Here is a 24,911-nt window from a genome sequence, read left to right on the forward strand (position 1 = left end):
AAATCCAAATCAAACTGAATACAGTGTAGTTGGGGTAGACAGACTCACGGTCAAAACTAAAGGCACAGGGATAGCACGGTTCCACGGACACAAGAAAGAACATCAATATCAGTTCATCATGTCAACTAGCTACATGGTGTGCTCCGGAGCTCCAAGCGCACTCAAATTATTTTTTGAATTTTGGCTTTCAGCCGCTTGTACAAGCTGTGGCTGAAACAAGCCGGAAAAAAACGGCTGAGAGTCAGCCACGGCTGAAAGTCGCTTGTAGGACATTTTTCAGCCATTTCCATGGTAATAGTGACGTAAACAAGCGCTTTTTTCGGCTGAACGGCTGAATCGAGCTCGGTGTGACCGCGGCCTTAGGCAGGCCTTGGATGAGGACCTGAGACGTTTCGTGCTTGAAGGTGTGATTGTGGTGCCAAACACCCATGATGTCCCGGAGGCCATGGTTGAACTACGCAAGTTCATCCGGCGCCAGCGCAACCCCCTGCTGGACATGATTGAATTTTACCGCCGTGCCCAGCAACCTGGAGAGACGTTCGACGCGTGGTACACATTCTTGAGGGAGTTCTTTCATGCGTGCAACTTCTCCGTTTTGGATGTCTGTTCGACATGCTCAGGACGTATGTGTCAAACATGCCAGCAGTCACTCCAAGCTAACACGTTACCGGCATCCTGCAGGATGACTTTCGACACAAGCTGCTGGCAATGAAGGATCTAACCCTGGCAACCTGGGTCGACCTATGCCGCGCCGAGGAGGCTGCCAGTCAAACCTCATCACGTATCCCCAGTTAGGCCACTGGAGACGAGTCCGTGAGTGCCGTTCATTCCAGCTATAAGAAGCAGAAAGGAATGGCATCCAAGCAAGCTCGAGCACCCGCAACCAAGGATTCCAAGTCTGGCAGCAAGCCCTCGCTGGACAAGTGTCCCAACAGTGGCCGCACCGCTCATAGCAAGCGACCCTGCCCTGCTGCAGATTGCAAATGCAACGGCTGCCAACGCACCGGTCACTTCTTAATGATGTGTCCGTCTGCGTCTAAGAGGACTGTCGGTCAGCTTCCTGACACCGGCAGCGACATCAACGCTATTGGCCCTGCACACCACGAGCTTCTCGGAGACTTTATTGAGAATCTGCCTACCGACAAAGATGTTGTGCGCACCGCTGATGGCGCACCCTTGACCAGTCTTGGTGAGATCCAGGCGACCTTGACGCTCGATTCCGTCACACACGACACCACACTGTATGAGTACAAAGGCCTGGATGAGGCACAGTTTGGAGAGCTTGCAAAGCGTCTGATGTGCTGAGGCCTCTGCGAAATCCAAACTGGTGCGACGTGAGCAGATGGTGGTCCTCAAAATAGTTTACGATGTGTCTGTTTACTAGAGTTTCCATGAGTTTCGAGATTATGCACAGTAAGTATACGAGCCTATAGTTCTTAAGGGTTGAGCGGGAAGATCGCTTGTGGATTGGAACCACGTTGGCCGTCTTCCACATCCTAGGTTGGACTCCAGACCGGAAGCATCAAGCAAATAGCTTGGACAGTGGCTCTGCGAGCTCGTGGGCACATTCCTTAAGGACGCGAGCAGAAATACCGTCAGGCCCTGTAGCCTTGGAGACGTCGAGCTTTGCCAGGAGGCGGCGCACAGCCTCTGGGCGGAAGCGGATGGTGCGAAGAGGTGGAGCATCTGAAGGAGCAGGGTCCGGTAGGTCAGCCTCCACAAGGTCCGGACCGGCAACACTGCATTTCTTCGAGAAGAAGCGAGCGAATGCCTCTGCTTTCTCTGAGCTCGTTGCCCACTCGCGGCCAACAGAGTCGACAATTAGGGGAATTTCGGGCTGTGTGCGGTTGCCTGCAGTGCTCTTCAACTTCGTCCACCACTGTTTGTCTCTGAGGGACCCAGTTGAAAGGCTGCGACGGAGGCTGTCCTCCTTTGCACGTCGTGATCGGAACTGGGTGGCGATTGCTACAGTCACGAAATTGGTGAATGCCTGCTGAAGTGCTGGGTCATAAGAGTGTTTTCTCCAGTCGCGCCAGCGCTTCTCCTTCTCCCTCTCGGTCTGGGTGCATTCAGGAGTGCACCATACCGGATCGGAAGGCCCCGTTTCCAGAACTTTGGATGGGACAAACTGTGCAACAACTGCAGTTATCGAAGTGGGAACCTGCTCACATGAAGTTTCTGGGTCGTTCGTGATGATAGTACCCCATTCCAAGTTGCGAAGGTGCGCCCTGAGGCGATCCCAGTCTGCCCTGTTGTAGCGAAATACTGTTCGCTTAACAGGCGGTTCACGTCTAGGGAGCACAGAAGAAAAGTCTGACAGTACAACTGCATGATCAGATCGACCGAGGGGCGGAAGTATACATGTAGTTACTGGGGATGTGAACGTTGACATTATGAGGTCTAGCGTGTTGTCTCCACTGGTCCGTACTGTGATGTGCTGAAAAAGAAGACGGGAAGCGCAGGTATCTTCGAGAGCCTCGCCTGCAGGCGTAGTTTTCGAGCTGCTCAACCAAGCCCGGTTGTGCACGTTGAAATCGCCAGCTAGGATAATGTAGGGGGCCTGGTGTCTAGCTTCTGGGAGGTGTCCATGGAGCTATGAAGCCGAGACCTCTGGTCGGCGGAGCTTAATGGGCCCCACCACCACACTCCATCATTCACCCCACTGTCTGGAGATATGTGGATTTTGTAGAAAAAAGAAAAAAAGAAAAAAAGGATGGTGTCGAGATGATCAATTAGGGTGAGATCGCTAGGGGCACAGGACCCCGGCCGATACACTGCTTCCAAGATGGTGCGGAGACCTGGTCCCAGCTGGAGAGAGACCCAGATGATCTCATGTGCGGGGGACATGAGTTCAGGGATGAGCATGGAGGGGAGTGACGACTTCACCCAGATGGCTACCCCTCCCCCATGTGCCGTTCTATCGAACCGAAATGGTAAGCTGTATCCGGGGAAACTACTGCCAGAGGGAAGCACTTTCTCCGCACTGAACTTTGTTTCTGTCACATTTGCGACGTCGGGCTGATGCTGCAGGAGTGCGTGCTGTAGGTCGGGAAGTTTGCTGGCTAGGCCAAAAGCGTTTGTGCAGAGAATGCGAAGATGCTTGCTACCCTTCATTGCAGGAGAAAGTAATAATGAAAAACGTAAAAGGTGTGGAGAACAACGTCACTGTATGCTAGGATTGAGTATCCTGTGACACCAGTGGGCTGAAGCGTGAGCCCTGTGCTGGGGCAAGGGGCTGGCAGTGGCCAGGGTCGATGCTGTTGCTCTCTTTTTGTTTTTTGGAATTTTTGAAATCAGGCGAGGATTCCGCACTGGGACTGGTTCTCCTGCGTCGTTCAGAGGTAATCCAGGGGTTTACTGGCTGTTTGGACATGTCTGTGTTAGTCACCAGTGAGGAGAGGAGGTCTTCAGCACGCGCCAAATCTTGGTGATTGCATGTTGTGGTGGTAGGAGTAGTTGTGTCGGTGTGCGGTGAGTTGGATGTTGTCGTACCTGTAGCTGTACCTGTGCTGCTTGGCGGCGTTCCGGGGTGCACGGTCGTGCTTGTTGCCGACGTGGGCGATGTAATGTCATACTGGTCGTGGACTGGGTCGTTTGGGTGCGAGCTGGGGAGCAGGTCTGCTTTCGGCGTGCTGTTGGCACCGTCGGAGGTCGTTTTGGATACTGCGCTGGCGTGGGTCGAACTCTGGGCCGCTTTTGGTGCAGAATCGGTACGGTGAGCATGAGAGTCAGCTTCAGCTCCGCTGTTCCGCTCTGTGCTGCCAGTGCTGCTGCCTTCTCTGCCGGCATGCGTGGAGGTGTGTGCACTGCGACGGTTTTAGCAGGTACGCGCGATGTGACCTATCTGGCCACATAGCCTGCACGTGCCTGCCTGGCCATCGTAGATGATGCGGAGCTCGTGGGAGCCTTCTGTCGTACGCAGGTACGACGGGATCGAACTGTCTGGTTTCAGTTCGAACGAGGCGAATCGCACAATAAAGTGAATGCTGGAAATGAAGTACCTGAACAGTCAGAACACTCTACTAAAGTTGGTCATTGATATCACATGGAAACAATTTTTGGTGTCACCAAACACATTGAGCTTTCAAAATTTGTAAAAAATGAACAATTCCTTATCATGATTCCTGACCATAAAATGCATTGCTTCATGGTCAATATTGGTCTGATGGCCGTGAAACGAAGTCACGATACTCTATTAAAGGCTAGACATCAATTTGCAATAAAAAAAATCAATTTCACCAAAACAGCCCCCCAAGGTCGATTTTCTCAGATATTGAGCCATTTAAAAATAGTATGTATTATACTATTTTAATAACGAAGGTACGTGTTAGGTCGTAAGTATCCACGCAAACACACATCCAGTCAAAATAAGGCACTTGTCAAAGTATCCGAACGTTTTCGGTCCCTTCTCATCAAGGATTATACAGGGAGTGGCTCAAGTTGAAAAGACTAAAACTTATATAGCGTAAAGATATGAGATAACAACACTCGTGACAAGGTGAAAAAAAGTATCAAGTTCAGCACGACACAAAACTCGAAGGACATAATAATAGCGACAAGAACACAGTGAGCAAATTAAGTTACATTGTTAACACCTCGACGAGGAGTAACACCAAACAATTGTAGCGACAACACATTTTCTTTTTGTACGCAAAGTTCAGGATCTAACTTACGGATATACAAAGCTTCTAACACAGCCAGATGCAACGCACATCTACCACGTGACAATATTGAGAACACATTATCACTGTACAACTCACGACAATTGGTACGGGCTGACAGATGTTGCTTGATGGACGAAGTGCGATTCTTAGCTCCGTTGGGTGTAGTCTCCTCCAATGTCCCGTCATCTCGCCTCTTCGCGGCATCACCACTATCCGTTTCTTTGCTTTTCCGCGGCCTTCCACGTTTTCTGACACTAGGCGTTGTGTGCGCGATGCCCAGTGTCCTTTCAGCTACGTCTCCTCCATTGCGGATTTCTATTGATCTTCTTACTCCAACTTGTCCGGTGTTCGATATTGAGGTTCGTTTTCGCGGTCTACCACGTTTTCGAATATTGACTGTTGTTGTCACTTCCGTTGTCGTTGTACGTGCGTCCTCACCAGTCCGTATTTTTACTTGGCTTCGCGTAACCCTTCCCGACGCAGACAGATCCTTTGTCAATTCGCCGCAATTTAAAACATCCAAGTGGCTATGTGCCATGCTACAGCCGGTACTCAACCTCTACAACAGCCACTGCGTCAAAGATACTTTCGAGTTTGTGGAAAAGCTAAGGGACGCAAACTTTGAATCGAGCGGATTCATGTGTTCGTATGACGTGGTCAGCTTATTTACTAACGTGCCACTACGGGAGACCATTGACATCTGCGCAACAACACTGTACCACAATAAGTCCATTACTCCGCCGTCCTTGAACGAAACGGAGTTTGTGAAACTCATGTTAATGGTTACATCTGGCGTTGAGTTTTCATTTGGCAACGTTATGTATAAACAAATAGATGGCGTTGCCATGGGCTCGCCACTTGGTCCTGTATTGGCTAATATATTTGTAGGGTTCTGTGAAGCGTCCATTAGTCCATCATTGTGGCCCTCTATGTACTGTCGTTTTGTAGACGATGTGTACTGTCACGATGAGGATGAGGATGTCTGTGGGACTTTTCTACTAACTCTGAATAGCCTCCATCCGGCGTTGAGATTCACGTCGGAAGCGGAACAAAACGGCAGATTATCCTTCTTGGATGTACAAATTTCACGCAACATTAACACTAAGAGTTTGGACACCACTATCTATAGGAAGCCAACTTTCACCGGCCTCTACATTCCGTGGGGGAGCTATACTCCAACGAAATCGAAGAAACATCTTGTGAAAGCGCTAGTTTTACGCATAGAATATGTTCCCCTCATCTATTGCAGGACGAATTAGACAGACTGACATCAATATTTACGAACAACGGCTATCCAAAGGAATTTCTGGCCAAGCTTATCAACGAAAAACCGGCGACAGACAAGCCGATCCAATTTGGACCTGACCTTTGCCCAGTGGTGCTCCGTTTACCCTGGGTTGGCGCCGGTTCTGCGCGCGTGGAGAAGGATGTTCGTGGTATCGTATGTCCATCTTATCCGTGCGTCAAGCTGTACGTCATATTTGGGACAGTGCGTGCGTTCAGTGTGAGAAGGATGTTCTACCTACCCTTAGTAAAAGTAACCTTATCTATTTCTTTCAATGCCGACAATGTGAAGATCGGTATGTAGGTAGAACCCTTCAGCACCTGGGCGCGCGCATTCGTCAACATGTGCCGTTAAGTTTTGTTCCGCTTGATGCGCGTGATTGTCGTCCTCGCCGTGGTCGTCCTCCAAAAAAATGTGCTGTCCAGTCCATCGGTGGATCTTCCTCTTCCTGTGAAGATATCACTGCATGCCCGTCCTCCTCCGCGTGTATAGCGCAGGGTCCAGCTGAGAACAGCTTGAAGGATGGTGAAAGACCGACACGTAAACCACCGAAATTGACAAAGGATCTGTCTGCGTCGGGAAGGGTTATGCGAAGCCAAGTAAAAATACGGACTGGTGAGGACGCACGTACAACGACAACGGAAGTGACAACAACAGTCAATATTCGAAAACGTGGTAGACCGCGAAAACGAACCTCAATATCGAACACCGGACAAGTTGGAGTAAGAAGATCAATAGAAATCCGCAATGGAGGAGACGTAGCTGAAAGGACACTGGGCATCGCGCACACAACGCCTAGTGTCAGAAAACGTGGAAGGCCGCGGAAAAGCAAAGAAACGGATAGTGGTGATGCCGCGAAGAGGCGAGATGACGGGACATTGGAGGAGACTACACCCAACGGAGCTAAGAATCGCACTTCGTCCATCAAGCAACATCTGTCAGCCCGTACCAATTGTCGTGAGTTGTACAGTGATAATGTGTTCTCAATATTGTCACGTGGTAGATGTGCGTTGCATCTGGCTGTGTTAGAAGCTTTGTATATCCGTAAGTTAGATCCTGAACTTTGCGTACAAAAAGAAAATGTGTTGTCGCTACAATTGTTTGGTGTTACTCCTCGTCGAGGTGTTAACAATGTAACTTAATTTGCTCACTGTGTTCTTGTCGCTATTATTATGTCCTTCGAGTTTTGTGTCGTGCTGAACTTGATACTTTTTTTCACCTTGTCACGAGTGTTGTTATCTCATATCTTTACGCTATATAAGTTTTAGTCTTTTCAACTTGAGCCATTCCCTGTTTAATCCTTGATGAGAAGGGACCGAAAACGTTCGGATACTTTGACAAGTGCCTTATTTTGACTGGATGTGTGTTTGCGTGGATACTTACGACCTAACACGTACCTTCGTTATTAAAGTATTATCCGCCTCCGACTTCTTGTTAAATATTATACTATTAAAAATACTTTAGAAACGGTGGTAAGTATCAGGTCGCAAGTATCCACGCAAACACACATGAAAATACGGACTGGTGAGGACATACGTACGACAATGGAAGTGACAATGAACATTCAAAAATGTGGTGGACCGCGAAAACAAACCTCGACATCGGACACCGGACAAGTTGGAGTAAGAAGCTCAACCGAAGACCGCAATGGAGGAGATGTAGCTGAAAGGACTCTGGGCCTCTCACACACAATGGACAGTGTCAGGAAACATGGAAGGCCGCGGAAACAGACAGAGACGAACTGTGCTGGTGCCGCAAAAAGGCTAGATGACGGGACATTGAAGGAGACAACACCCAACGGAGCTAAGAATCGCACTTCGTCAATGAAGCAACATCTGTTAGCCCGTACCAATTGTCGTGAGTTGTACAGACAGGGGCGTAGAAGGAGTTTTGGAAGTTGTACGACCAAAGGTCGGCGCGGCCAAAGGCCGTGTTAGAGGGGGGACCTCCCCCGGGGAAAATGTAAAAAAGACACAAAATCCTGCGTTCTGGGAACTTCTGGAACACTTCTGGCACAATTAAGTCATAGAATTTCACGATCAGAAGAGACGTGCATGGACACGTAGGAGATGCAACTGCATGAAGTGCCCGTCAACTTCACCATCTTCCTTAGTTGTGTTTCGAAGAGGAAGTCCTCGCCTGGCCAGAAACTTCAGCATCTACAGGATCTTGAAGAAGCACTGGCGGTGTTGCTGTCGATGCTTCGCTCGTTGCGAGTCTAACAGCTCCCCAACATCACCGACCACTTGAGGGATTTGCTGTAAGCGCTCCACAGCCTCCTTGTGACATCCTGATACAGCGTGATCTGTCATCACTCGCTTTACCTCTTGCCAATTCTGGAAGCCTGTCGAGATAAATGCCGAATCCGCATGTCCTGAAGAGATCAGATTCTGCCTGGACGCACACGTACGCAAGCGTAGCAAAACACTTTCTCGCTGCTAACGTCCCAGTGAAGCCAAGGGAACGGATCAAACCACTTGGGCTGAAAACGGCAAAACACAACTACCTTCACTCCGTAGCTTCGGAAACTCGTTGTCTCTTGGCTGAAACGGCTCTTCGCCAACTTCTGGCAAAGGTGTCTCCGCCATCACCGATCTCAGAACGAACTGACTGGAGAGTCTGTACAGTGCGACTTCCTGGCCTAGTTTATTTATTTCGAGCAAAAGTTCGGTACAACAAGCAAGGCAGGACTAATATGAATCATGCATGGACATGCACCATGGCAGTACAGTATCCAGTATCTGGCACGCACGACTCGTACTCGTATATCTACGAGTCGCGACGTCAGTATCGTATGCAATGCACTGACGTGACATGACTGTGCATGACTGTTCAGTGTGCAGTCGAGTACAGTACTCGTACTCAGATATATGGCAGATCTACGAGTACGAGTCTAGAAAAAGGTCAAAGTCTGATGCGCATATGCATCGATGGATCCTGATTTTTTTATTACGGTTTTCCAACGTTCCGGACAGACCACACTTTTCGAAAAGTGGTACGGCCATGGTTGTACCAGTCGCGCCCCTGCCAGTGATGATGTTTTCTCAATATTGATACGTGGTAGATGGGCGTTGCATTTGGCTGTGTTAGAAGCTTTGTATATACGTAAGTTAGATCCTGAACTTTGTGTACAGAAAGAAAATGTTTTGTTGCTACAATAGTTTGGTGTCACTCCTCGTCGAGGTGTTAACAATGTAACTTAATTTGCTCACTATGATGTTGTCACTATTATTATTTTCCTTCGAGTTTTGTGTCATTCTGAACTTGATAATTTTCCACCTGTCACGAGTGCTGTTATCTCACTATCTTTACGCTATATAAGTTTTGGTCTTTACAACTTGAGCCATTCCCTGTACAATCCTTGATGAGAAGGGACTGAAAACGTTCGGATACTTGATGACAAATGCCTTATTTGACTGGATGTGTGTTTGCGTGGATACTTGCCACCTAATACTTACCTTTGTGTTTAAAGTATTTTCCGCCTCCGACCTCTTTTAAAAAATCTATTTAAAATACCAAGAATTTGGTGAAAAATAATCGCTTTTTGTCGGATAAGGAAAGTATTCGTTCATTAACCTTATAGAATATTCGTTGCAAGCCTATTTATTTCTATTTCCATTTGCAAGCTCCACACAGGACTTCCCTGTACGCATTACTCAGGGTTCTGTATCGTGATCTGCGATAACGAAATGTTTTGGATAGTGCTGAGCCGAGTGCAGCATTAGGGTGTCCCTGCCGCCAGCCTATTTATTTTTGTAGCCACAACCCATTTTTTGCATGAGCTGATTGTCAAGTAACTTGTGGTGTTAGTGGACATTGAGTTGGTTGGTCTAGAAAGAATACTTATTTGATATTAGTGGACATTATAGCATAATTTGTAGTTCCTTGGTCCTTTTCTGTCTTACCATGTAATTTTGAACTGCAGTTTTCAGTTTCATGTGCTCACTTTCCTTGATTCAGGGCACTATGTAAAAGGTTCCTGTTTGATGTTTGTTATGTTGAATGTTTCTTATATTTACTTCTCGTGTAGCTGCAACGGCAACAGCTACATTTGCTAAGGTTATGGCAACTAGTTTCAGCGTCAAACTCGTTCTGAATTCCGCTTCGTTTATGCCTGCAAAATATTGCTTCAAATTGGACAGGGTTTCCATTTCTGGTGCCACAGCAAGTTCGGTAATACATCCCATCACTTCATGTGTTAGTGGCGGGTTGAGTACTGTCATCATTCCATTCAGTTCGCAGGAGGAAGACTCGATATACACGGTTCCCAACGCATATTTTGAAGATAGCCAAGGAACAGTGACCACGTTTGCGGGCACTGCCACCGCTACCACTAGCATTGCAGGTAAGCGCATTGTATCTTGAAACAATAAGCTGGTTTATAATCACTACATGTAGTTCTTAAATGTAGTACATGCATCTGCGCAATCCACACCAGTCCGAAAGAACACTAAGAAATTTTAGAACCGAACGTTCTTTTGGACTGGCACGGTGCGGATTGCGTAGATACATTTACTACATTGAAGAACCCAGACAACCCAGGGGCCCTGGGCGTACCACTTCCTACTGCCCTGTGACGCCCTGTTTATTGTTGAACCCACAAATTCCACAATTTGTCCTACAGAATGTAGAGCACTAAAGCAAATGATATTATTGCAATTCAGCGACCGGATGAGAGGATTCAAGAGCTGAAGGTTCTGTTGTAGTACGTTATTTTGTGTACGTCGTGTGTACGTCATGTTGGTGCATGCGCGTGTTGCCGTGGTGTGAAAAGCAGTCTTCGTCTTGAGTTCTTCATGTCTTCGTCTTGAGTTCGTCATGTCTAGTTGTGTTTCTTCGTCGTGTCAATAAACAGTCTTCTAAATGTAGTTATCGTCGTCCCTTTGTACAAGTGTGGAGATGACATGGCACTGGGAGCAGGTAGAGAAAGGCGAGTTACAACATTGGTGGCAGCGGTAATGGAAATTGTTATAAACTTCAACTTCTGGATTCGTCCTGCGAGGCCTTCGCTCCCAGTTTCCGATGTCATCTCCAATCATCCTATCGTCACAGTTTCGTCCGTCTTCAAGAAATTCGTCCGCCGTCCTCGTCCTTCATCATTCGTCTCTCCCGTCTCTTGTCAGTCGTCAAGACTGGTGGTCACGGACACGACGTAAAACTGTGCCCAGAAGAACCTGAAAAGAAAAGAAAAAAGAAGGATGGAAGGTGAAGAGAAAAAGAAGATGCTGCAGAAGTGAGGATGGCAACACTGAGCAGCACTTTTGGAGATGGTGGACGACATGGCAGACGGCGTGAGGAGTTTCGTTGGTGAGAGGGTACGTGTGTTGTTGTGAACGTGAGGAGTATGTGAGTTTTGTATTTTCTGTTCTCCCAACATTTTGTTCTTCATTATTTACTCTCCTCGAGGGTAAAGAGGCGCCCGCACAGCGCGTGTGTTCTGTTTTATTTTTTATTTGCTCTTCTATGAGGATAACTAGAGGCCCCCACAGAGCCAGTGGATTTTGTTCTTTTTGTTATTCCTATGATTTGTGCTCTCACATTTTTAGAATTTTTCCGTGGTCGTGAGGTGGTGTGTTTAGTGAAGCATTAGTTAGAGTTTTGAGGTTATCAGTTCCCACACGTGTGACAGCGATCGTGGCTGGTGTTCTGGGTGGGAGGACAGAGTTTAACATTTTTTTAATATTTTATTTAAAAATAATCTGCAGTGCGGGCAGAGGTGTTTTATTTATGGGTGTGACTGGTGTGGTATGATTGAGTGATTTGTGTGATCTTATCCCCTTTTTACTCTGTTCTATTATTAGAATCGAGGACGATTCTGCTCTTGGGAGGGAGTTAAGTTGTAGTACGTTATTTTGTGTACGTCGTGTGTACGTCATGTTGGTGCATGCGCGTGTTGCTGTGGTGTGAAAAGCAGTCTTCATCTTGAGTTCTTCATGTCTTGGTCTTGAGTTCGTCATGTCTAGTTGTGTTTCTTCGACGTGTCAATAAACAGTCTTCTAAATGTAGTTATCGTCGTCCCTTTGTACAAGTGTGGAGATGGCACGGGACTGGGAGCAGGTAGAGAAAAGCGAGTTACAACAGTTCTAATGGTGCAGCGGTGGAGCCTCGTGCGGCTTATGCTGCAAGGACGCATGGTTTGAGACATACATGGACGTATTCGCTTCGGGCTATGGACCTAGGTGAGGAGGTACTTGCTCCTGTGGAAACTTACCTCTCTCAGAGTTTTTTTGCCAGTTGTTGTAGGGCAACCTGCATTGTCTGCCAGTGATTTGAGAGTGTTCAGACTCCCTATTCGGCATGGCAGGATGGCTATCCCGGATTTGGTGCCTATGTCTGCGTACCAGCGATGGCAGTCTCGGCATATCTCGGAGCCTCTGGGGCTGGGTATTGTTGGGCTACCTGGGTGTGCCCTCTCGACCTGCCGCCTCTCCGAGTCACAGGCATGTAGTGCATGGAGTGACCACGCTGCCTCCGCTCCTGTGGCATTGACAGTGGACACCGTGCTGGAGCGGAAGGCCCAGACTCTTGCCCTGCAGAGGAGGGAAGCTATGGCTGCGGCGAGCGCGGCTGCTGAAGCGCTGAAGTGTTGGACGAACGCAACACGAAGCGTATTGTCGAATTATCAGTGAAGTGTGCCTCTTAGCCAGGTTTTACTGTATGAGCAACATGCACAGAACCTGCTGGGAGAGTAAGCGTGTACTCGAGTCTCATCCTAAGCACTTTTATCTTCTTTTTTCAGCTCCTGTCTAGCTGTATTGTCGTGGAGAACTAGCTGCCTCGACTATACCCTGAAATAGAATGAGTGTCGTTGTGATAACATCATTTACGAGTGTCGTTGTGATAACATCATTTACGAGTGTGTTGTTACGATACAGTGTTTGTTGTGTGTTGTGCATGTTTGTCGGATAATAATATCAATAACAATACGCCGATATAATAATAGTTGGATAGATAGTACTTACGTTGTTGCTTGCATTCTCGCTCTCCACAGCAACTCCATTGCGTGCTGCGTTCTATGTATTCCTATTCTGTACACTGACTCTCTCTCTCTCTCTGACAGGGTTTGCTGTCACCCTGTCGCTGGGCGCAAGCACCCTCTGACAGACCAAACCGATTCTCTTCATCTTTGCAATAGACGACCGGCTCTCCTGCCCTACAAGCATCGGATCACCATGCTAGTGATTGCAGATAAGGACCGGAAGACAAACCCTGCAGTGGGTTGCAACCACATCTGCGCGAACCTCTGCGTAAAGTACTGGCTAGTGAAAGGGAAGCAGGCCATCAAGTCACACCGACTGCAGTGCAAAACAGGCATCTGACACTGGAGGAAGCCAGCCATACAACTGATGGGCCAACTGCCGTCAAGCCGTGCACCGGTCACCAAGCAGCCATTCACGAACGTGGGAGCAGACTTCGCCGGTCCCTTCCACACTCGTCAAGGAGCCCGTACAGTCAAAAATCTACGGTATACCGTCGATGGACTAAAACGTTCGGAACTCACTCGAAACTTGATGGATTTCCACGATGGATTTCCACGATCGAAATATTGAAAGAAGTGAGGTCTAGACACGGGCTCCTCTGCATTGCAGTGGCGTCTTGGCCTTGCGCGAGCTTGATGCAAGACGCCGTGCTGCTGGTCACAAAGGGACTCTTTCCAGGCGTCAGGCGACTTGCAAACTTATCGCTTGCCCATTCAGCAGAGAGGAAGGCAACCAACTGCACCTTGTTCTTGCCCACAGACAAGAATTTTGCCCACTCCCAGCCAATTGCACCATTTGGCATAACTCAGCCCTATGAACACGTCACCAGGCCCTCGTTAGTGTCCATTCCATATTTCCAAAAAAATTGACTGGACTTGAAACTTGAGTGTACAGAAGTACTGTGCAGTGTGCTGTATGCAATGACATGACTCTCGCTCACTACACGACAAGTACTCGCTGCAGAATAACATAATGATATTCACACCATATGCCATTGTGGTGCACCGTGATACCAATCATGAATGGCAGCATATTTATCATTGGTCAGTTGCCTACTGGGTCGCTCCGTTGCCGAGAACATCACCCTTGTGGACTGTGGAATGACCCGCGACACCAGCAACCACCCCTGACACACCACCAAAGACTGAAAAAAAAAACAGTGCATTACGCATATGAATAGAGATTGCACTAGTACATGACTGTATACCAATCGTAGAGTAACAAAACAAGAAAGATGGAAGTTATCGGGTCTATACCATCAGAGTTGGCAGCTATAATTAAGTATTGGATTATCCTGGTGTGCAGAATGATACTGGCTGTGTGGTTGATATCCACTGTTGGTTTGCTGTCGTCAGTGTCAATCGCAGTACCTTCACTATCTCACGTCTAAGGCATTTTATGTTCCGCACGACTTGGACCAGAACACGTTAGTTATCCACACGAGAATGGTAATGAATCCAGATTACTAAGGCCTTCTTCATTGCAGTTGGTGCAATAGATTAACGGGATCGCGTCTTCAGCGTCTCCGATCTCCAAACTGTAATTATAGTTGGCAAGCCTGTTGTTTATTGGCAGACAAGAATTGCGATGCTTCTTCAAATAGGCAGTTTATCGATGTCTGTCGATGACATATTCAGCATTGCTGTGCGTGGAAGGAAAGGTGCAACTTTAGACTGCTGCTGGCCATAGCCAGCAAACTGCAACCATGATCTGGGCTTCAGCTGTCACAGGTCCATTGACAGAGAGATAGCCGCATACTGCACATACTGCAAACTACTGACTTCATGCCATTGCCTCATGGATCAGAAGTCACCACACTGAAAGAAGAAGAGCAGAGGAAAAACAGAACTGAGGCAGTAAGCAACAAATTTTCTCCTTCATTTCATTCGATGAATTTGATAGTCGTGCAATGCAAGAAAAAGTCAGAGAGCAGGAGAGCTATTAATTTAATGGGCATGCACCAGTGCTGTGGTGCCTATAAAAAATGATGCTCAGGATTTCACCACAATCATGCATGTATTATTATTATTATACGCAAGTCCGCGTTTACGTCAACAAGAAGTCCACGTATTCGTATGTGGCAGCAGACAGACAGAGCGGGCAGAGAAGAAAAGAAAAAATAAGATAGCAGACGATAGGCACATAACTCATGTTCGATGATAAGTGCTCAATGCACAGGATCTGTTCGAAAGATTAAAAAATGCACATATACTGACATATTTATATACACTATGCAACCTAGTACTCAACAAATAAAATCCAATCCAAAATCCAATCCAAACTCAGAAAAAAACTAGTACTTCAGTTGGTGAAATATCCCACCTCTGTCCCCTAAACTCAAATCTCCCCGTAATAATGACGAGACTAGAAGGTCTCTAACTCTAAGCAGCAAATTTCTTTGAATATTCGCCATTTGGAGGTAGGCGAAATCAACAGAAAACAAGCCCACAGGTGCGGCACCCTTGGAGTCTACGATTCCCGCGAGAAAATGAAAATCGGTCTCTCTTCTCATGCAAGCGCGCCCTTGGTGCACGGACTGCCTGCATAATGGGGAAATCCCACCATGGGATGCCGCCAAGAGTCGTAGAATAACTACCCCGCAGTTCGCTTGAGGTGAAAGAAGCAATGGCCGAGTTGAACGAAAAAAGTCGGTTTTACTAGTCGATGCATTCACTTTTGAAGGCGACGAACAGTGCATTCGATGCCCAGGAAGCCTTCTCTTCAACTTGGCATCGTCAAAAGTTGTGCGGAAGAAGTCGGAACGAAAGTCAATTTCTAGAGGTATTTTCAGGGCCTGGCTGCTGGACTAGATGGACAGTCAATCAAGTAGAGCAGCGATAGCAACGATTTGTTTGCAATTGTGGCAGCTCGCAGCACCTGGGAAAGCTAGCGGCATCAGCTGCGAATGCCAATCGATCGGCATTTGCAGCTACTGCAATGATATTGCTCATCAGTTGTGGCTTTGGCCTGGTATTGTACGCCGGCCACTCAAATCAGCTGCCGGACTCGATATTCAGAGAGGCGGAGAGGTGGAAAGCAATATCTGCCCGAGTAACATTCGGAAGCAACCTGCAGCCAAAGCATGGGTGGCTGCGGCAATGGCTTTAGCCCATGATATCAAGTTCTGATAGTCAATCTTTACCTAACTTGCACTGCTTACCAATTGCATGCGTAGCTGCACCTTGTGATCCGCTCCGGGAGTGCCGATTTATGGAATATATGCTCTCAACTGGTTATGCATACTTGTATATTTAGCATTTGGCGGCTCTACTCAGAGTCACTCGCGGCTCCATGCGGAGTCATTGGCGACTCCATGCGGAGTCTATAGAGAGGTTCCGGAGTGCGATTTTTCGTGGCAAAATCCGTAGAGGTGCTATGGATTTTTATACGTTGTTTTCGAGCAGTGCAATGTTCCGGAGTACGGAACTTATGTGTTGGCCATAATTGCCTAGGTTACGATCGCTAACACGTCACATTCCCGCGGTATGCCTTTTTATTTTGAAAATTTGTACCGAAATCAAAACTCCCCGCGGAAAATCGATGTTTCTCGTTCCAAAGTTGTACAGGAAAAATCTTTCTGCACCCGTTGACGCAAAATCTCCATGCGAAAAATGGTTCGTATGAAAGCCAGTCCACATGAATTCTCCATGCCGAAAAATCGTATGGAGCACGCCTCGAAAAAATCTGTAGAGCCCATACGGATTTGGGCACCGAAAATCGTACCCTGGAACCTCTCTACTGGTGGCTCCATGCGAAGTCATTGGCGGCTCCATGCGGAGTCATTGGCAGCTCCATGCGAAATCATTTGGCGGCTCCATGCGGAGTCATTGGCGGCTCAATGCGGAGTCATTGGCGGCTCCATGCGGAGTCATTTGGCGGCTCCATGCGGAGTCATTCGGCGGTTCCATGCAGAGTCATTCGGTGGCTCCAAGCGGAGTCATTTGCAGGCTCGGCTGCGAGCCATCTAGAGGCTCCAAGTAAATTTTCACCAGTTGTAGTCTTCGGGATGCTGCGATGCAGCGATGCAGCGTTCCTCCTTTATTCCAAATCGAACATGGTTGAACAAGCGGTCACGTGCTCCTGCATACACCACTCACCTGGTCACCGTGCCTGCAGGGTACAACTTACAGCCTGTTTGACCGTTTTCGGGTGCAGTCCTGTCACTCAAGTTGAACTCGAGTTGAACCTTGGTGTGAAAGTTGTCGCCTGCGGGTGCAGTGACCAGGTGATTTGTGACGCAGGAGCACGTGACCGCTTGTTCAACCGTGTTTGATTGGGAATAAAGGAGGAAGTAGAGATACAAGCGAAAGTGCATGTTCTTTGAAGGTGATAAAGTGTCGTACTTTCTGTGGGGCCACAAAGGGTTAAGCACCCGACAACACTTGCTTGGAAAGTTGTCCCTTTCTTGCTGGAACCCACATGGTCAGCCTCATGGTCAGCAGGTCAGCAGATAGGGATCTCTACATGGACTCATCCAGGGACAGAGTCTTTTTTGCCATCGTCGCCACCGCATCCACATGGGCACCACAACTGCGTCTGGAGTGCTCCCCTTCCATTGCGATAACCGTAGTGTATATGACATCCGGCTCTGCTTACGCACAACGGGTCCTTGCTTAATGGCGCTCATGCGCGCTTTGTATGCCTTTGCTGCTCGACACAACTTTCATGTCATCATCTCCCACATCTCTGGCACTGACATCGGTACTACAAATTCTCTGTCTCGGTTTCGGACGGCCAAATTCCATCAACAGACGCCTATTGCCAATCCGACACCATCTCAGGTACCCTCGGGTGGCCTCAAAACGAATGCATGCAAGGGCAGCTAGCTACATCAAATCCTTCAAATCCGTAGTCACCCAGCAGAAATGATAGAATGATTTTGTAAACGCAAAATAATACCGTGGAACGATCGCAGTCCACAATCTCGAAAGGAAAGGTTCAACTGTGAAAGAATACTGCAACAGAGAGAGGTTGTTTCTTCGGATAGATATAGCATCAGAGAATGCAGACACAACAAAGCAGAATCGTTCGCGTAGAACGACAGAGCAGCAGCTACCAAGCGCTACAAGCAAAAAACGACAGAAGAAGAGGCAAACAAAATTCAGACAAGGTAATGTGAAAATAATGAGTGTCAAAGAACACTAGCCAATGACATAGTGAGTATCACCTTGTCACTTGCTATAATTCCATATCGTCATGCAGATTATTTTATCACGAAATACCCCTACTATGCTGCAACATACTGACCTGTCACGAAATACCCCTACTATGCTGCAACATACTGACCTGTTGAAAAAGAACTTTTTTAATATACATCTACACCACAAATGTTCTCCTTTCGTTTTTTGCACAGCTCCAAAAACAGTAACGTCATTCAGTGTGACACCAACCCCAACTTCTCTGGCAGTAACATGGACTGCTTTGACTAACAAACAGTGGAATGCAGCGGGTACTAGAAAGTACGTCGTTTCATGCCCACCAGCACAATCAGGAACAACAACGGTACCAGCTACTGGTACCACAGGTCTACTACACACTGGCCGTTTAACTGCAACGGTTTCTCCTCTGACCCATGCTACAACGTACACATGCACTGTAACAGCCACTACAACCTACGCATCAGGCATCAGTTACTCGAGCAAGGCTACTTTTTCGGGCACTACCACTGAAGAAAGTAAGTACACATGGTGGCCTTTAGTTTGGTACAGGCCATTACAGAATGTTGTGTGTGTTGTGCCTTACTGTACCTCATGCATAATCAGCATCCTCATTCTGTTATAGATAAACATGTCGGTGGCCAGTACTGACGACAGGAACCACTCTCAAACATATCGGGCAGTGTTTTCGAATGTCAGAGAAAGTTGGTAATCGCTTATACGTTGTGTGCAAGTAGGTGGGTAGGTAAGTAAGTAGGTCTGGGTGTGCGAGTGTGTACGTGTGTGAGTGCATGCGTATGTGTGTGTGTGGAAGCAGTCCCTCAAGAGTAGGTGTGTTGCAACCGGGTCCCCATCCCGAAGAAGGGAAACCTTGCTCAATGCGAAAATTGGCAGGGCCTTGCCATTGGAGGTCGTTGCTGCCATGATTCAGCGCCACTTGCAGTCATTGGCCGAGACCATCCTCCCTGACTCCCAGTTTAGGTTTATTAACCCTTTCAGTGCCAGAGCACTTACTACACGGTTGGTCTCTCTCTCTCTCTCTCTCTGTCTCTCTGTCTCTCTCTCTCTGTCTCTCTCTCTGTCTCTCTCTTCTCTCTTCTCTCTCTCTCTCTCTCTCTCTCTCTCTCTCTCTCTCTCTCTCTCTCTCTCTCTCTCTCTCTCTCTCTCTCTCTCTCTCTCTCTCTCTCTCTCTCTCTCTCTCTCTCTCTCTCTCTCGCTCTCTCGCTCTCTCTCTCTATCTCGCTCTCTCTCTCTCTCTCTCTCTCTCTCTCTCTCTCTCTCTCTCTCTCTCTCTCTCTCTCTCTCTCTCTCTCTCTCTCTCTCTCTCTCTCTCTCTCTCTGTCTGTCTTTCTCTCTCTATTTCTCTGTCTCTCTGTCTCTCTCTCTCTCGCTCTCTCTCTCTCTCTCTCTCTCTCTCTCTCTCTCTCTCTCTCTCTCTCTCTCTCTCTCTCTCTCTGTCTCTCTCGCTCTCTGTCTCTCTCTCTCTCTCTCTCTCTCTCTCTCTCTCTCTCTCTCTCTCTCTCTCTCTCTCTCTCTCTCTCTCGTACTGTAGTTTGTGCCGTGCCTGGGCCTGTACTACGCGCCACGTGCTTGGCGCTTGTCGTGTAGCGCTGGACCAGGGACGTTACACCTGGAGGCACGACAACGAACTCGGGGTCATCGTCAGGAACATGCGTGAGGAGATTCGAATCCGCACTGCTGCAAACACCGTACAAACTGAAATTCAAATGAGCTTGACTTCATCTCGTTTTGCAAGGCGGGAGAGAAGCCAGTTCGCGTTCAGCCCAGACGAAAGTTGGTTACGACTGATCTCTTGTCAGCGGCCTCAGACTGGAAACTTCTTGTCGACTCAGTTAGTGCAAAGATTTCTTTCCCTAGCTGTGTTGCACATACCACCCTAAGACCACATATAGTTCTGTACTCTACGAGTCGTAGGATTGTATTCTGGATGGAGTTGACAGTTTGTGCTGAGGACAGATTCAGTGTCAGTAACTCGCGGAAGGACAGGCGGTATGCGGATCTGGCCGATCAATGCCGAGCAAACGGGTGGCAGGTCGTTTCTTTTTCGGTTGAGGTAGGTGTGCGTGGTTTCATCCCGGACTCTCTTCTGAGGGCTCTGAAAGCGCTTGGGTTTTCTAATCGAAGAATACAATTTATTTTTAATTTGTGCAGTAAGACGTCTCTGCGAAGCAGCTACATCATCTGTTTGCGACGTCAACAAAAACACTGGTCGGAAGATCAAATTTTCTGAGGTACTGTATGTTGGGCTCCGTTTATTGAGGTGCGTTGAAATTTATTCTCTTTATCTTATTATTTCTTTTCTATAATTTCCCCATATGAGTTCCTATCAGTTGCTGTGAACACCTTGAGTGGAGAGCGCTTGCTCGAGCGTTGAACCGGGTTCTTAATCCACCATACCCAGTTCGCAAGGCTGGGCGGGTGTGATATCCATGTACATGTCTTGTGTTGACGTCACTAACATGTCACTAGGACTCTGCATGCACGCAGGCCAACCTGTGCTTCCTTGCCCTTTTCCTTGTTGTTCTGTCTTCCGAGTCCTTGAAGTGACTTCCTCGTTGTTGGCTTTTGTGAATAGAATTATACATACCGGTAACAACCTTGTCTCAGTCTGGGTTGTAATAATTGGCGACGAAGATAAAAGTATTAGACGATGGCCATGGCCTCCAGTTTCTGTCAGATGGAGCCATTTGACGGCCAGAACTTCTCCGATAATTTGGATCGTCTCGAGTGTTATTTCGCCGCAAATAGAATCGGAGTGGCAGCTACCACCGATGCAGACGACGTCACTGCTGCAGGAAAGGTCAAAAACGGCTGCCCTGATTGCGCTGGTGGGTAAAGCTACCTACTCGACGCTGAAAGACTTGTGCTTTCCTGACAAGCCAACGTCTAAAACGTTCGATGAGATAGCCGATCTCCTCAAGAAACACTTCCAACCGAAGCTGAGTTTAGTGGCGGAAAGCTGTCGTTTCCATCAGTGCCGGCAAGGAACGGAATCTGTCACGGAATTTGCAAATCGCCTGAAGAGACTGGCGTCCACTTGCGAGTTTGACTCCCACTTGGATCGCGCACTGAAGGACCAGTTCGTGCAAGGGCTACGAGGCCAATCCATCACGAAGAAACTGCTGACTATAGCGAACGACAAGAAATTTGCTGATTTCTTAGCCACGGCAACTTCGGAGGAACTCGCTGATGCACGGGCTGCAGAACTGACATCGGCCTCAAGGACTACAGACGTCCACAGTCTTCGGTCCGCGCCATCATCGCTGAAGTCGCGTTCATACAACGACATGCCTCCCAAAGCTGGCCGCAAGTGCACTGGCTGCGGCGGACAATGGCACGAGAGACGAGAGAGCTGCCCTGCCTGGGGAAAGTCGTGTAATTTCTGCCACAAGCAGGGCCATTTCGCATCTGTGTGCAGAGCCAAGGCCAAGGTACAATTTGTGCACAATCCAGCGCCGGACGCGGGGGAATCAGACTCGGCAATAAACAGTGAGGAGTATTGTCCGGAACTGCACCACACCGTGTGTATCAGCCATGTAAGCAGTACTGTCGACCCGTATGTCTGCACTGTTCGCATTGGCCGCACCCCAATGGTATTCGAGATCGACACCGGGGCTGCAGTTACTGTGATTAATGAACGGCATTACCATGATTTGGCTTCCAAGGAACAGTTGACGCTGGAAACTGACGACTTACCCAGTCTACATACGTATGCCGGCAAGATCATCCCAACGGTAGGCCGCGTGAGAAGGGAAACCAGCCACGGAGGACGCAAGGCTGAGCTGGTCTATTATGTGGTCAAAGGCACTGGACCCAATCTGCTAGGTCGGGACGCATTGGAGAAACTGAGGCTCAACTGGAACCAAGTTTTCAACGTCACTGGTGACATGCCGAAGAATATCCTGGACAAGCATCCGGAACTATTCAAGTCTGGCCTGGGCACTTGGCGACATGGCAGTGTCAAGCTGGCAGTGGACCGTAACGTGAGGCCACGATTTCTGAAGGCACGGTCGGTTCCCTATTCACTCAAGTCGGCAGTGGAGAAGGAGCTGGACCGGCTGGTGAAAGAGAACATTATCCACCCTGTGCAGAGTACTGATTGGGCTGCACCGATTGTGCCAGTGCTAAAGAACAATGGCCAGATACGCATCTGTGGCGACTACAAGTGTACCATTAATCAAGCATCCAAGACAGACAAGTATCCGTTACCCAACATAGAAGACTTATATGTAAAACTGAATAAAGGATGCTGCTTCACGAAGTTAGATCTCAGCCAGGCCTATCAGCAGCTACCGTTAGACGAACAGTCTCAGCTTCTCACGGCTATCAACACAAGCAAAGGCCTATTTGTGTATAATCGCTTGCCTTTTGGAGTGTCCTCTGCACCTGGTATCTTTCAGCGCACCATGGAGCAGCTGTTGGCCGACATTCCAATGGTCGTAGTGTACCTGGACGACATCCTCATATCTGGCACAACACGGGAGGAACACGACCTCCATGTCAAAATGGTCTTGGAGCGTCTTGAATCGGCTGGTCTGCGCTTGAACCGGGACAAATGTGTGTTTGGCCGTTCATCTGTCACTTTCCTCGGCCACATCATTGATTCAACCGGAATATCGCTGACAGCTGAGAAAGTGCAAGATGTGCTGGACGCCAAGGCACCGACTAACGTATCACAGCTCAGAAGCTACTTGGGCTTGATTAACTATTATCACAAGTTTGTACAGAACTTAAGTACTGTGTTGAAACCCTGTACGAATTGCTCTGTAAGAAGCAGTGGCGGTGGTCTGACTGTGAACAGTCTGCTTTTGAGAAAAGCAAAGCCATGCTACTAGAAGCACCATGCCGTGTACATTACGACCCGAAGATGCCAATTGTCGTCAGTTGTGATGCGTCACTGTATGGTATTGGTGCCGTTCTCTCACACATCACTGCGGACGGAGATGAGCATCCAGTCGTGTTTGCATCGAGAACATTGTCCTCAGCGGAACAGAAATATGCACAGATCGAGAAAGAAGGCCTGGCTATGGTGTTCGCCGTCAAGCGCTTTCATAAGTATTTATTCCCGTAGCTATGCAGCCAGGGTCCACACAGCTTTAATTTGGTGTTTGTTTGTTTGTTTGTTTGTGTCACGCCTGGCGCTATCCCGTATCTGTCCCGTACCGTACCGTACCAGCCAAGACAGCTGGCCACAATATATTTTGGTTTGTTTGTGCCATCGGCATGCCTGACGCTATCCCGTACCTGTCCCGTACCATCAAGAATACGGTACAATCAAGAAAATGAGTATACATGCGGAGTGTATCGGAGTAATGCATTCAGTGCAGTAACATTTTGTGTGGATTTGTGTGCGAGGCCGAGATCCCACTAGCAGGCTGGCTGGGCCGCCTGTCGACCAGCCCGGGAATCGCATGTAGGCCGATAGCATAATAATTATAACGTGTATAGATGTATAGCAGGGAGTCGTATTATGTAAACGACTCAGTGCTGTCTAGGGAGATTTTCTTGAAAGAAATACGAAGTAGGGAGATGAAGAAATGCAATTAGAATGGACGTTAGTTGCCGAATATGTGACATGATGCGTCAGCTAAAACAACCTTTGGAAGAGAGATCCCGTCGTCTCCAAAATAATCCTGAACGGGCGAGTCAGCGCCAGTCACAGGAAACGTCGGAAGAGAGATCCCGTCGACTCCAGAACGTCCGTGATCGGCAGAGTCAGCGCCGGTAACAGGAAACGTCGGAAGAGAGATCCCGTCGACTCCAGAACATTCGTGATCGGCAGAGTCAGCCCCGGTCACAGGAAACGGCAGGACAGACATCGCGTCGACTCCAGAACGCCCGTGATCGGCAGAGTCAGCGCCGGTCACTAGGGGTGTGCGGATAATGCTCGAAAAGGTGGCAGATTATGCTCGAAAAGCAGTGAAATTGGCAGAACCATACAAACCTATGGCGGGCAATTACTCGAATTCTGCTCCATTTCTTTATCCACATACCAAACAGGCAGGAAACTTACCAAAAAAGTACCGAATTTGCCAATTTTTCTGCCGGCATTATCCGCAAATGCCTACCGTTCACAGGAAACGTAACAAAAAAATTAAAAATTAAAAATATACAAGCTGGATCGACATTTGTGTACACTGTATTCATGTATTGTAAAACTGTGGAGACAATGTGCAATAAAACGATGAAAAATGTGAAGAAATTGTGTAGAGAAAGAAAGGGATTCAAACAAGTTTTGGTACAACACTCATCAGGAATCATCGTTGTACTAAAGGACACTGAAACAAAAATTGAACTATTATAGAAAATCTAAGTTAGAGAAATAACACTAAGAGCAACAACAGTGAAATTTACAACAACGCAATCTACAGCAACCACAACTAATCCACCATCCAAGCCCATAATTGAAAGACCAAGACGATCAACAGCCAACTACAACAGAAGCTACGCACTCAGCGGACGAGGGCGAAAGGAGGGACGTGATAGCAGGGGGACGGCCGAGTTGGGTTCAATGGACCCGGTCAGGCGGGATGGACGAGACAGAGAGAGTGCAGAGGAAGCGGAGGATGGAACGGACGGTGGAGGGAGCAGTGAGTCGGAGAGCAGTGATGGGAGTGATGGTGAGAGTGCCGGTGAGAGTGTTAGTGTTGTGCGTAGGTTTCGTGGTAGCAAGTCTTCAGTGTACAATCATCTGCTGGCTAGTCCTGATTGTTGCGGTGCGTATTCTGACTCTTCGTTCACTGTATTGTGCCGTGGTCGTCATGGTTATGGACTACAGTTAAAAGTGTTGGAAGCTATCTATCAG

The 24,911-nt window shown here is 48.0% G+C and overlaps 1 protein-coding gene and 1 long non-coding RNA gene across 2 annotated transcripts in view; both read left to right on the forward strand.

Moving 5' to 3' along the window:
* LOC135812321 (uncharacterized) overlaps positions 1-18,675 on the forward strand; it is a 42,902-nt gene extending 24,227 nt beyond the window's left edge. Inside the window, exons 3-4 of the long non-coding RNA XR_010552788.1 lie at positions 9,980-10,294; positions 18,283-18,675. This is a non-coding gene — a long non-coding RNA (uncharacterized LOC135812321). The remainder of the gene's footprint in view (positions 1-9,979; positions 10,295-18,282) is intronic.
* A 2,202-nt stretch (positions 18,676-20,877) lies between these two features.
* On the forward strand, positions 20,878-22,941 carry LOC135813157 (uncharacterized protein K02A2.6-like). Its single transcript, XM_065326375.1, has one exon. The coding sequence runs from the start codon at positions 20,878-20,880 to the stop codon at positions 22,939-22,941; it is 2,064 nt and encodes a 687-aa protein (XP_065182447.1).
* Positions 22,942-24,911: the final 1,970 nt, after the last annotated feature.

This window comes from Sycon ciliatum, chromosome 3 (genome assembly GCF_964019385.1).
Source record: "Sycon ciliatum chromosome 3, ocSycCili1.1, whole genome shotgun sequence".
Taxonomy (NCBI): domain Eukaryota; kingdom Metazoa; phylum Porifera; class Calcarea; order Leucosolenida; family Sycettidae; genus Sycon; species Sycon ciliatum.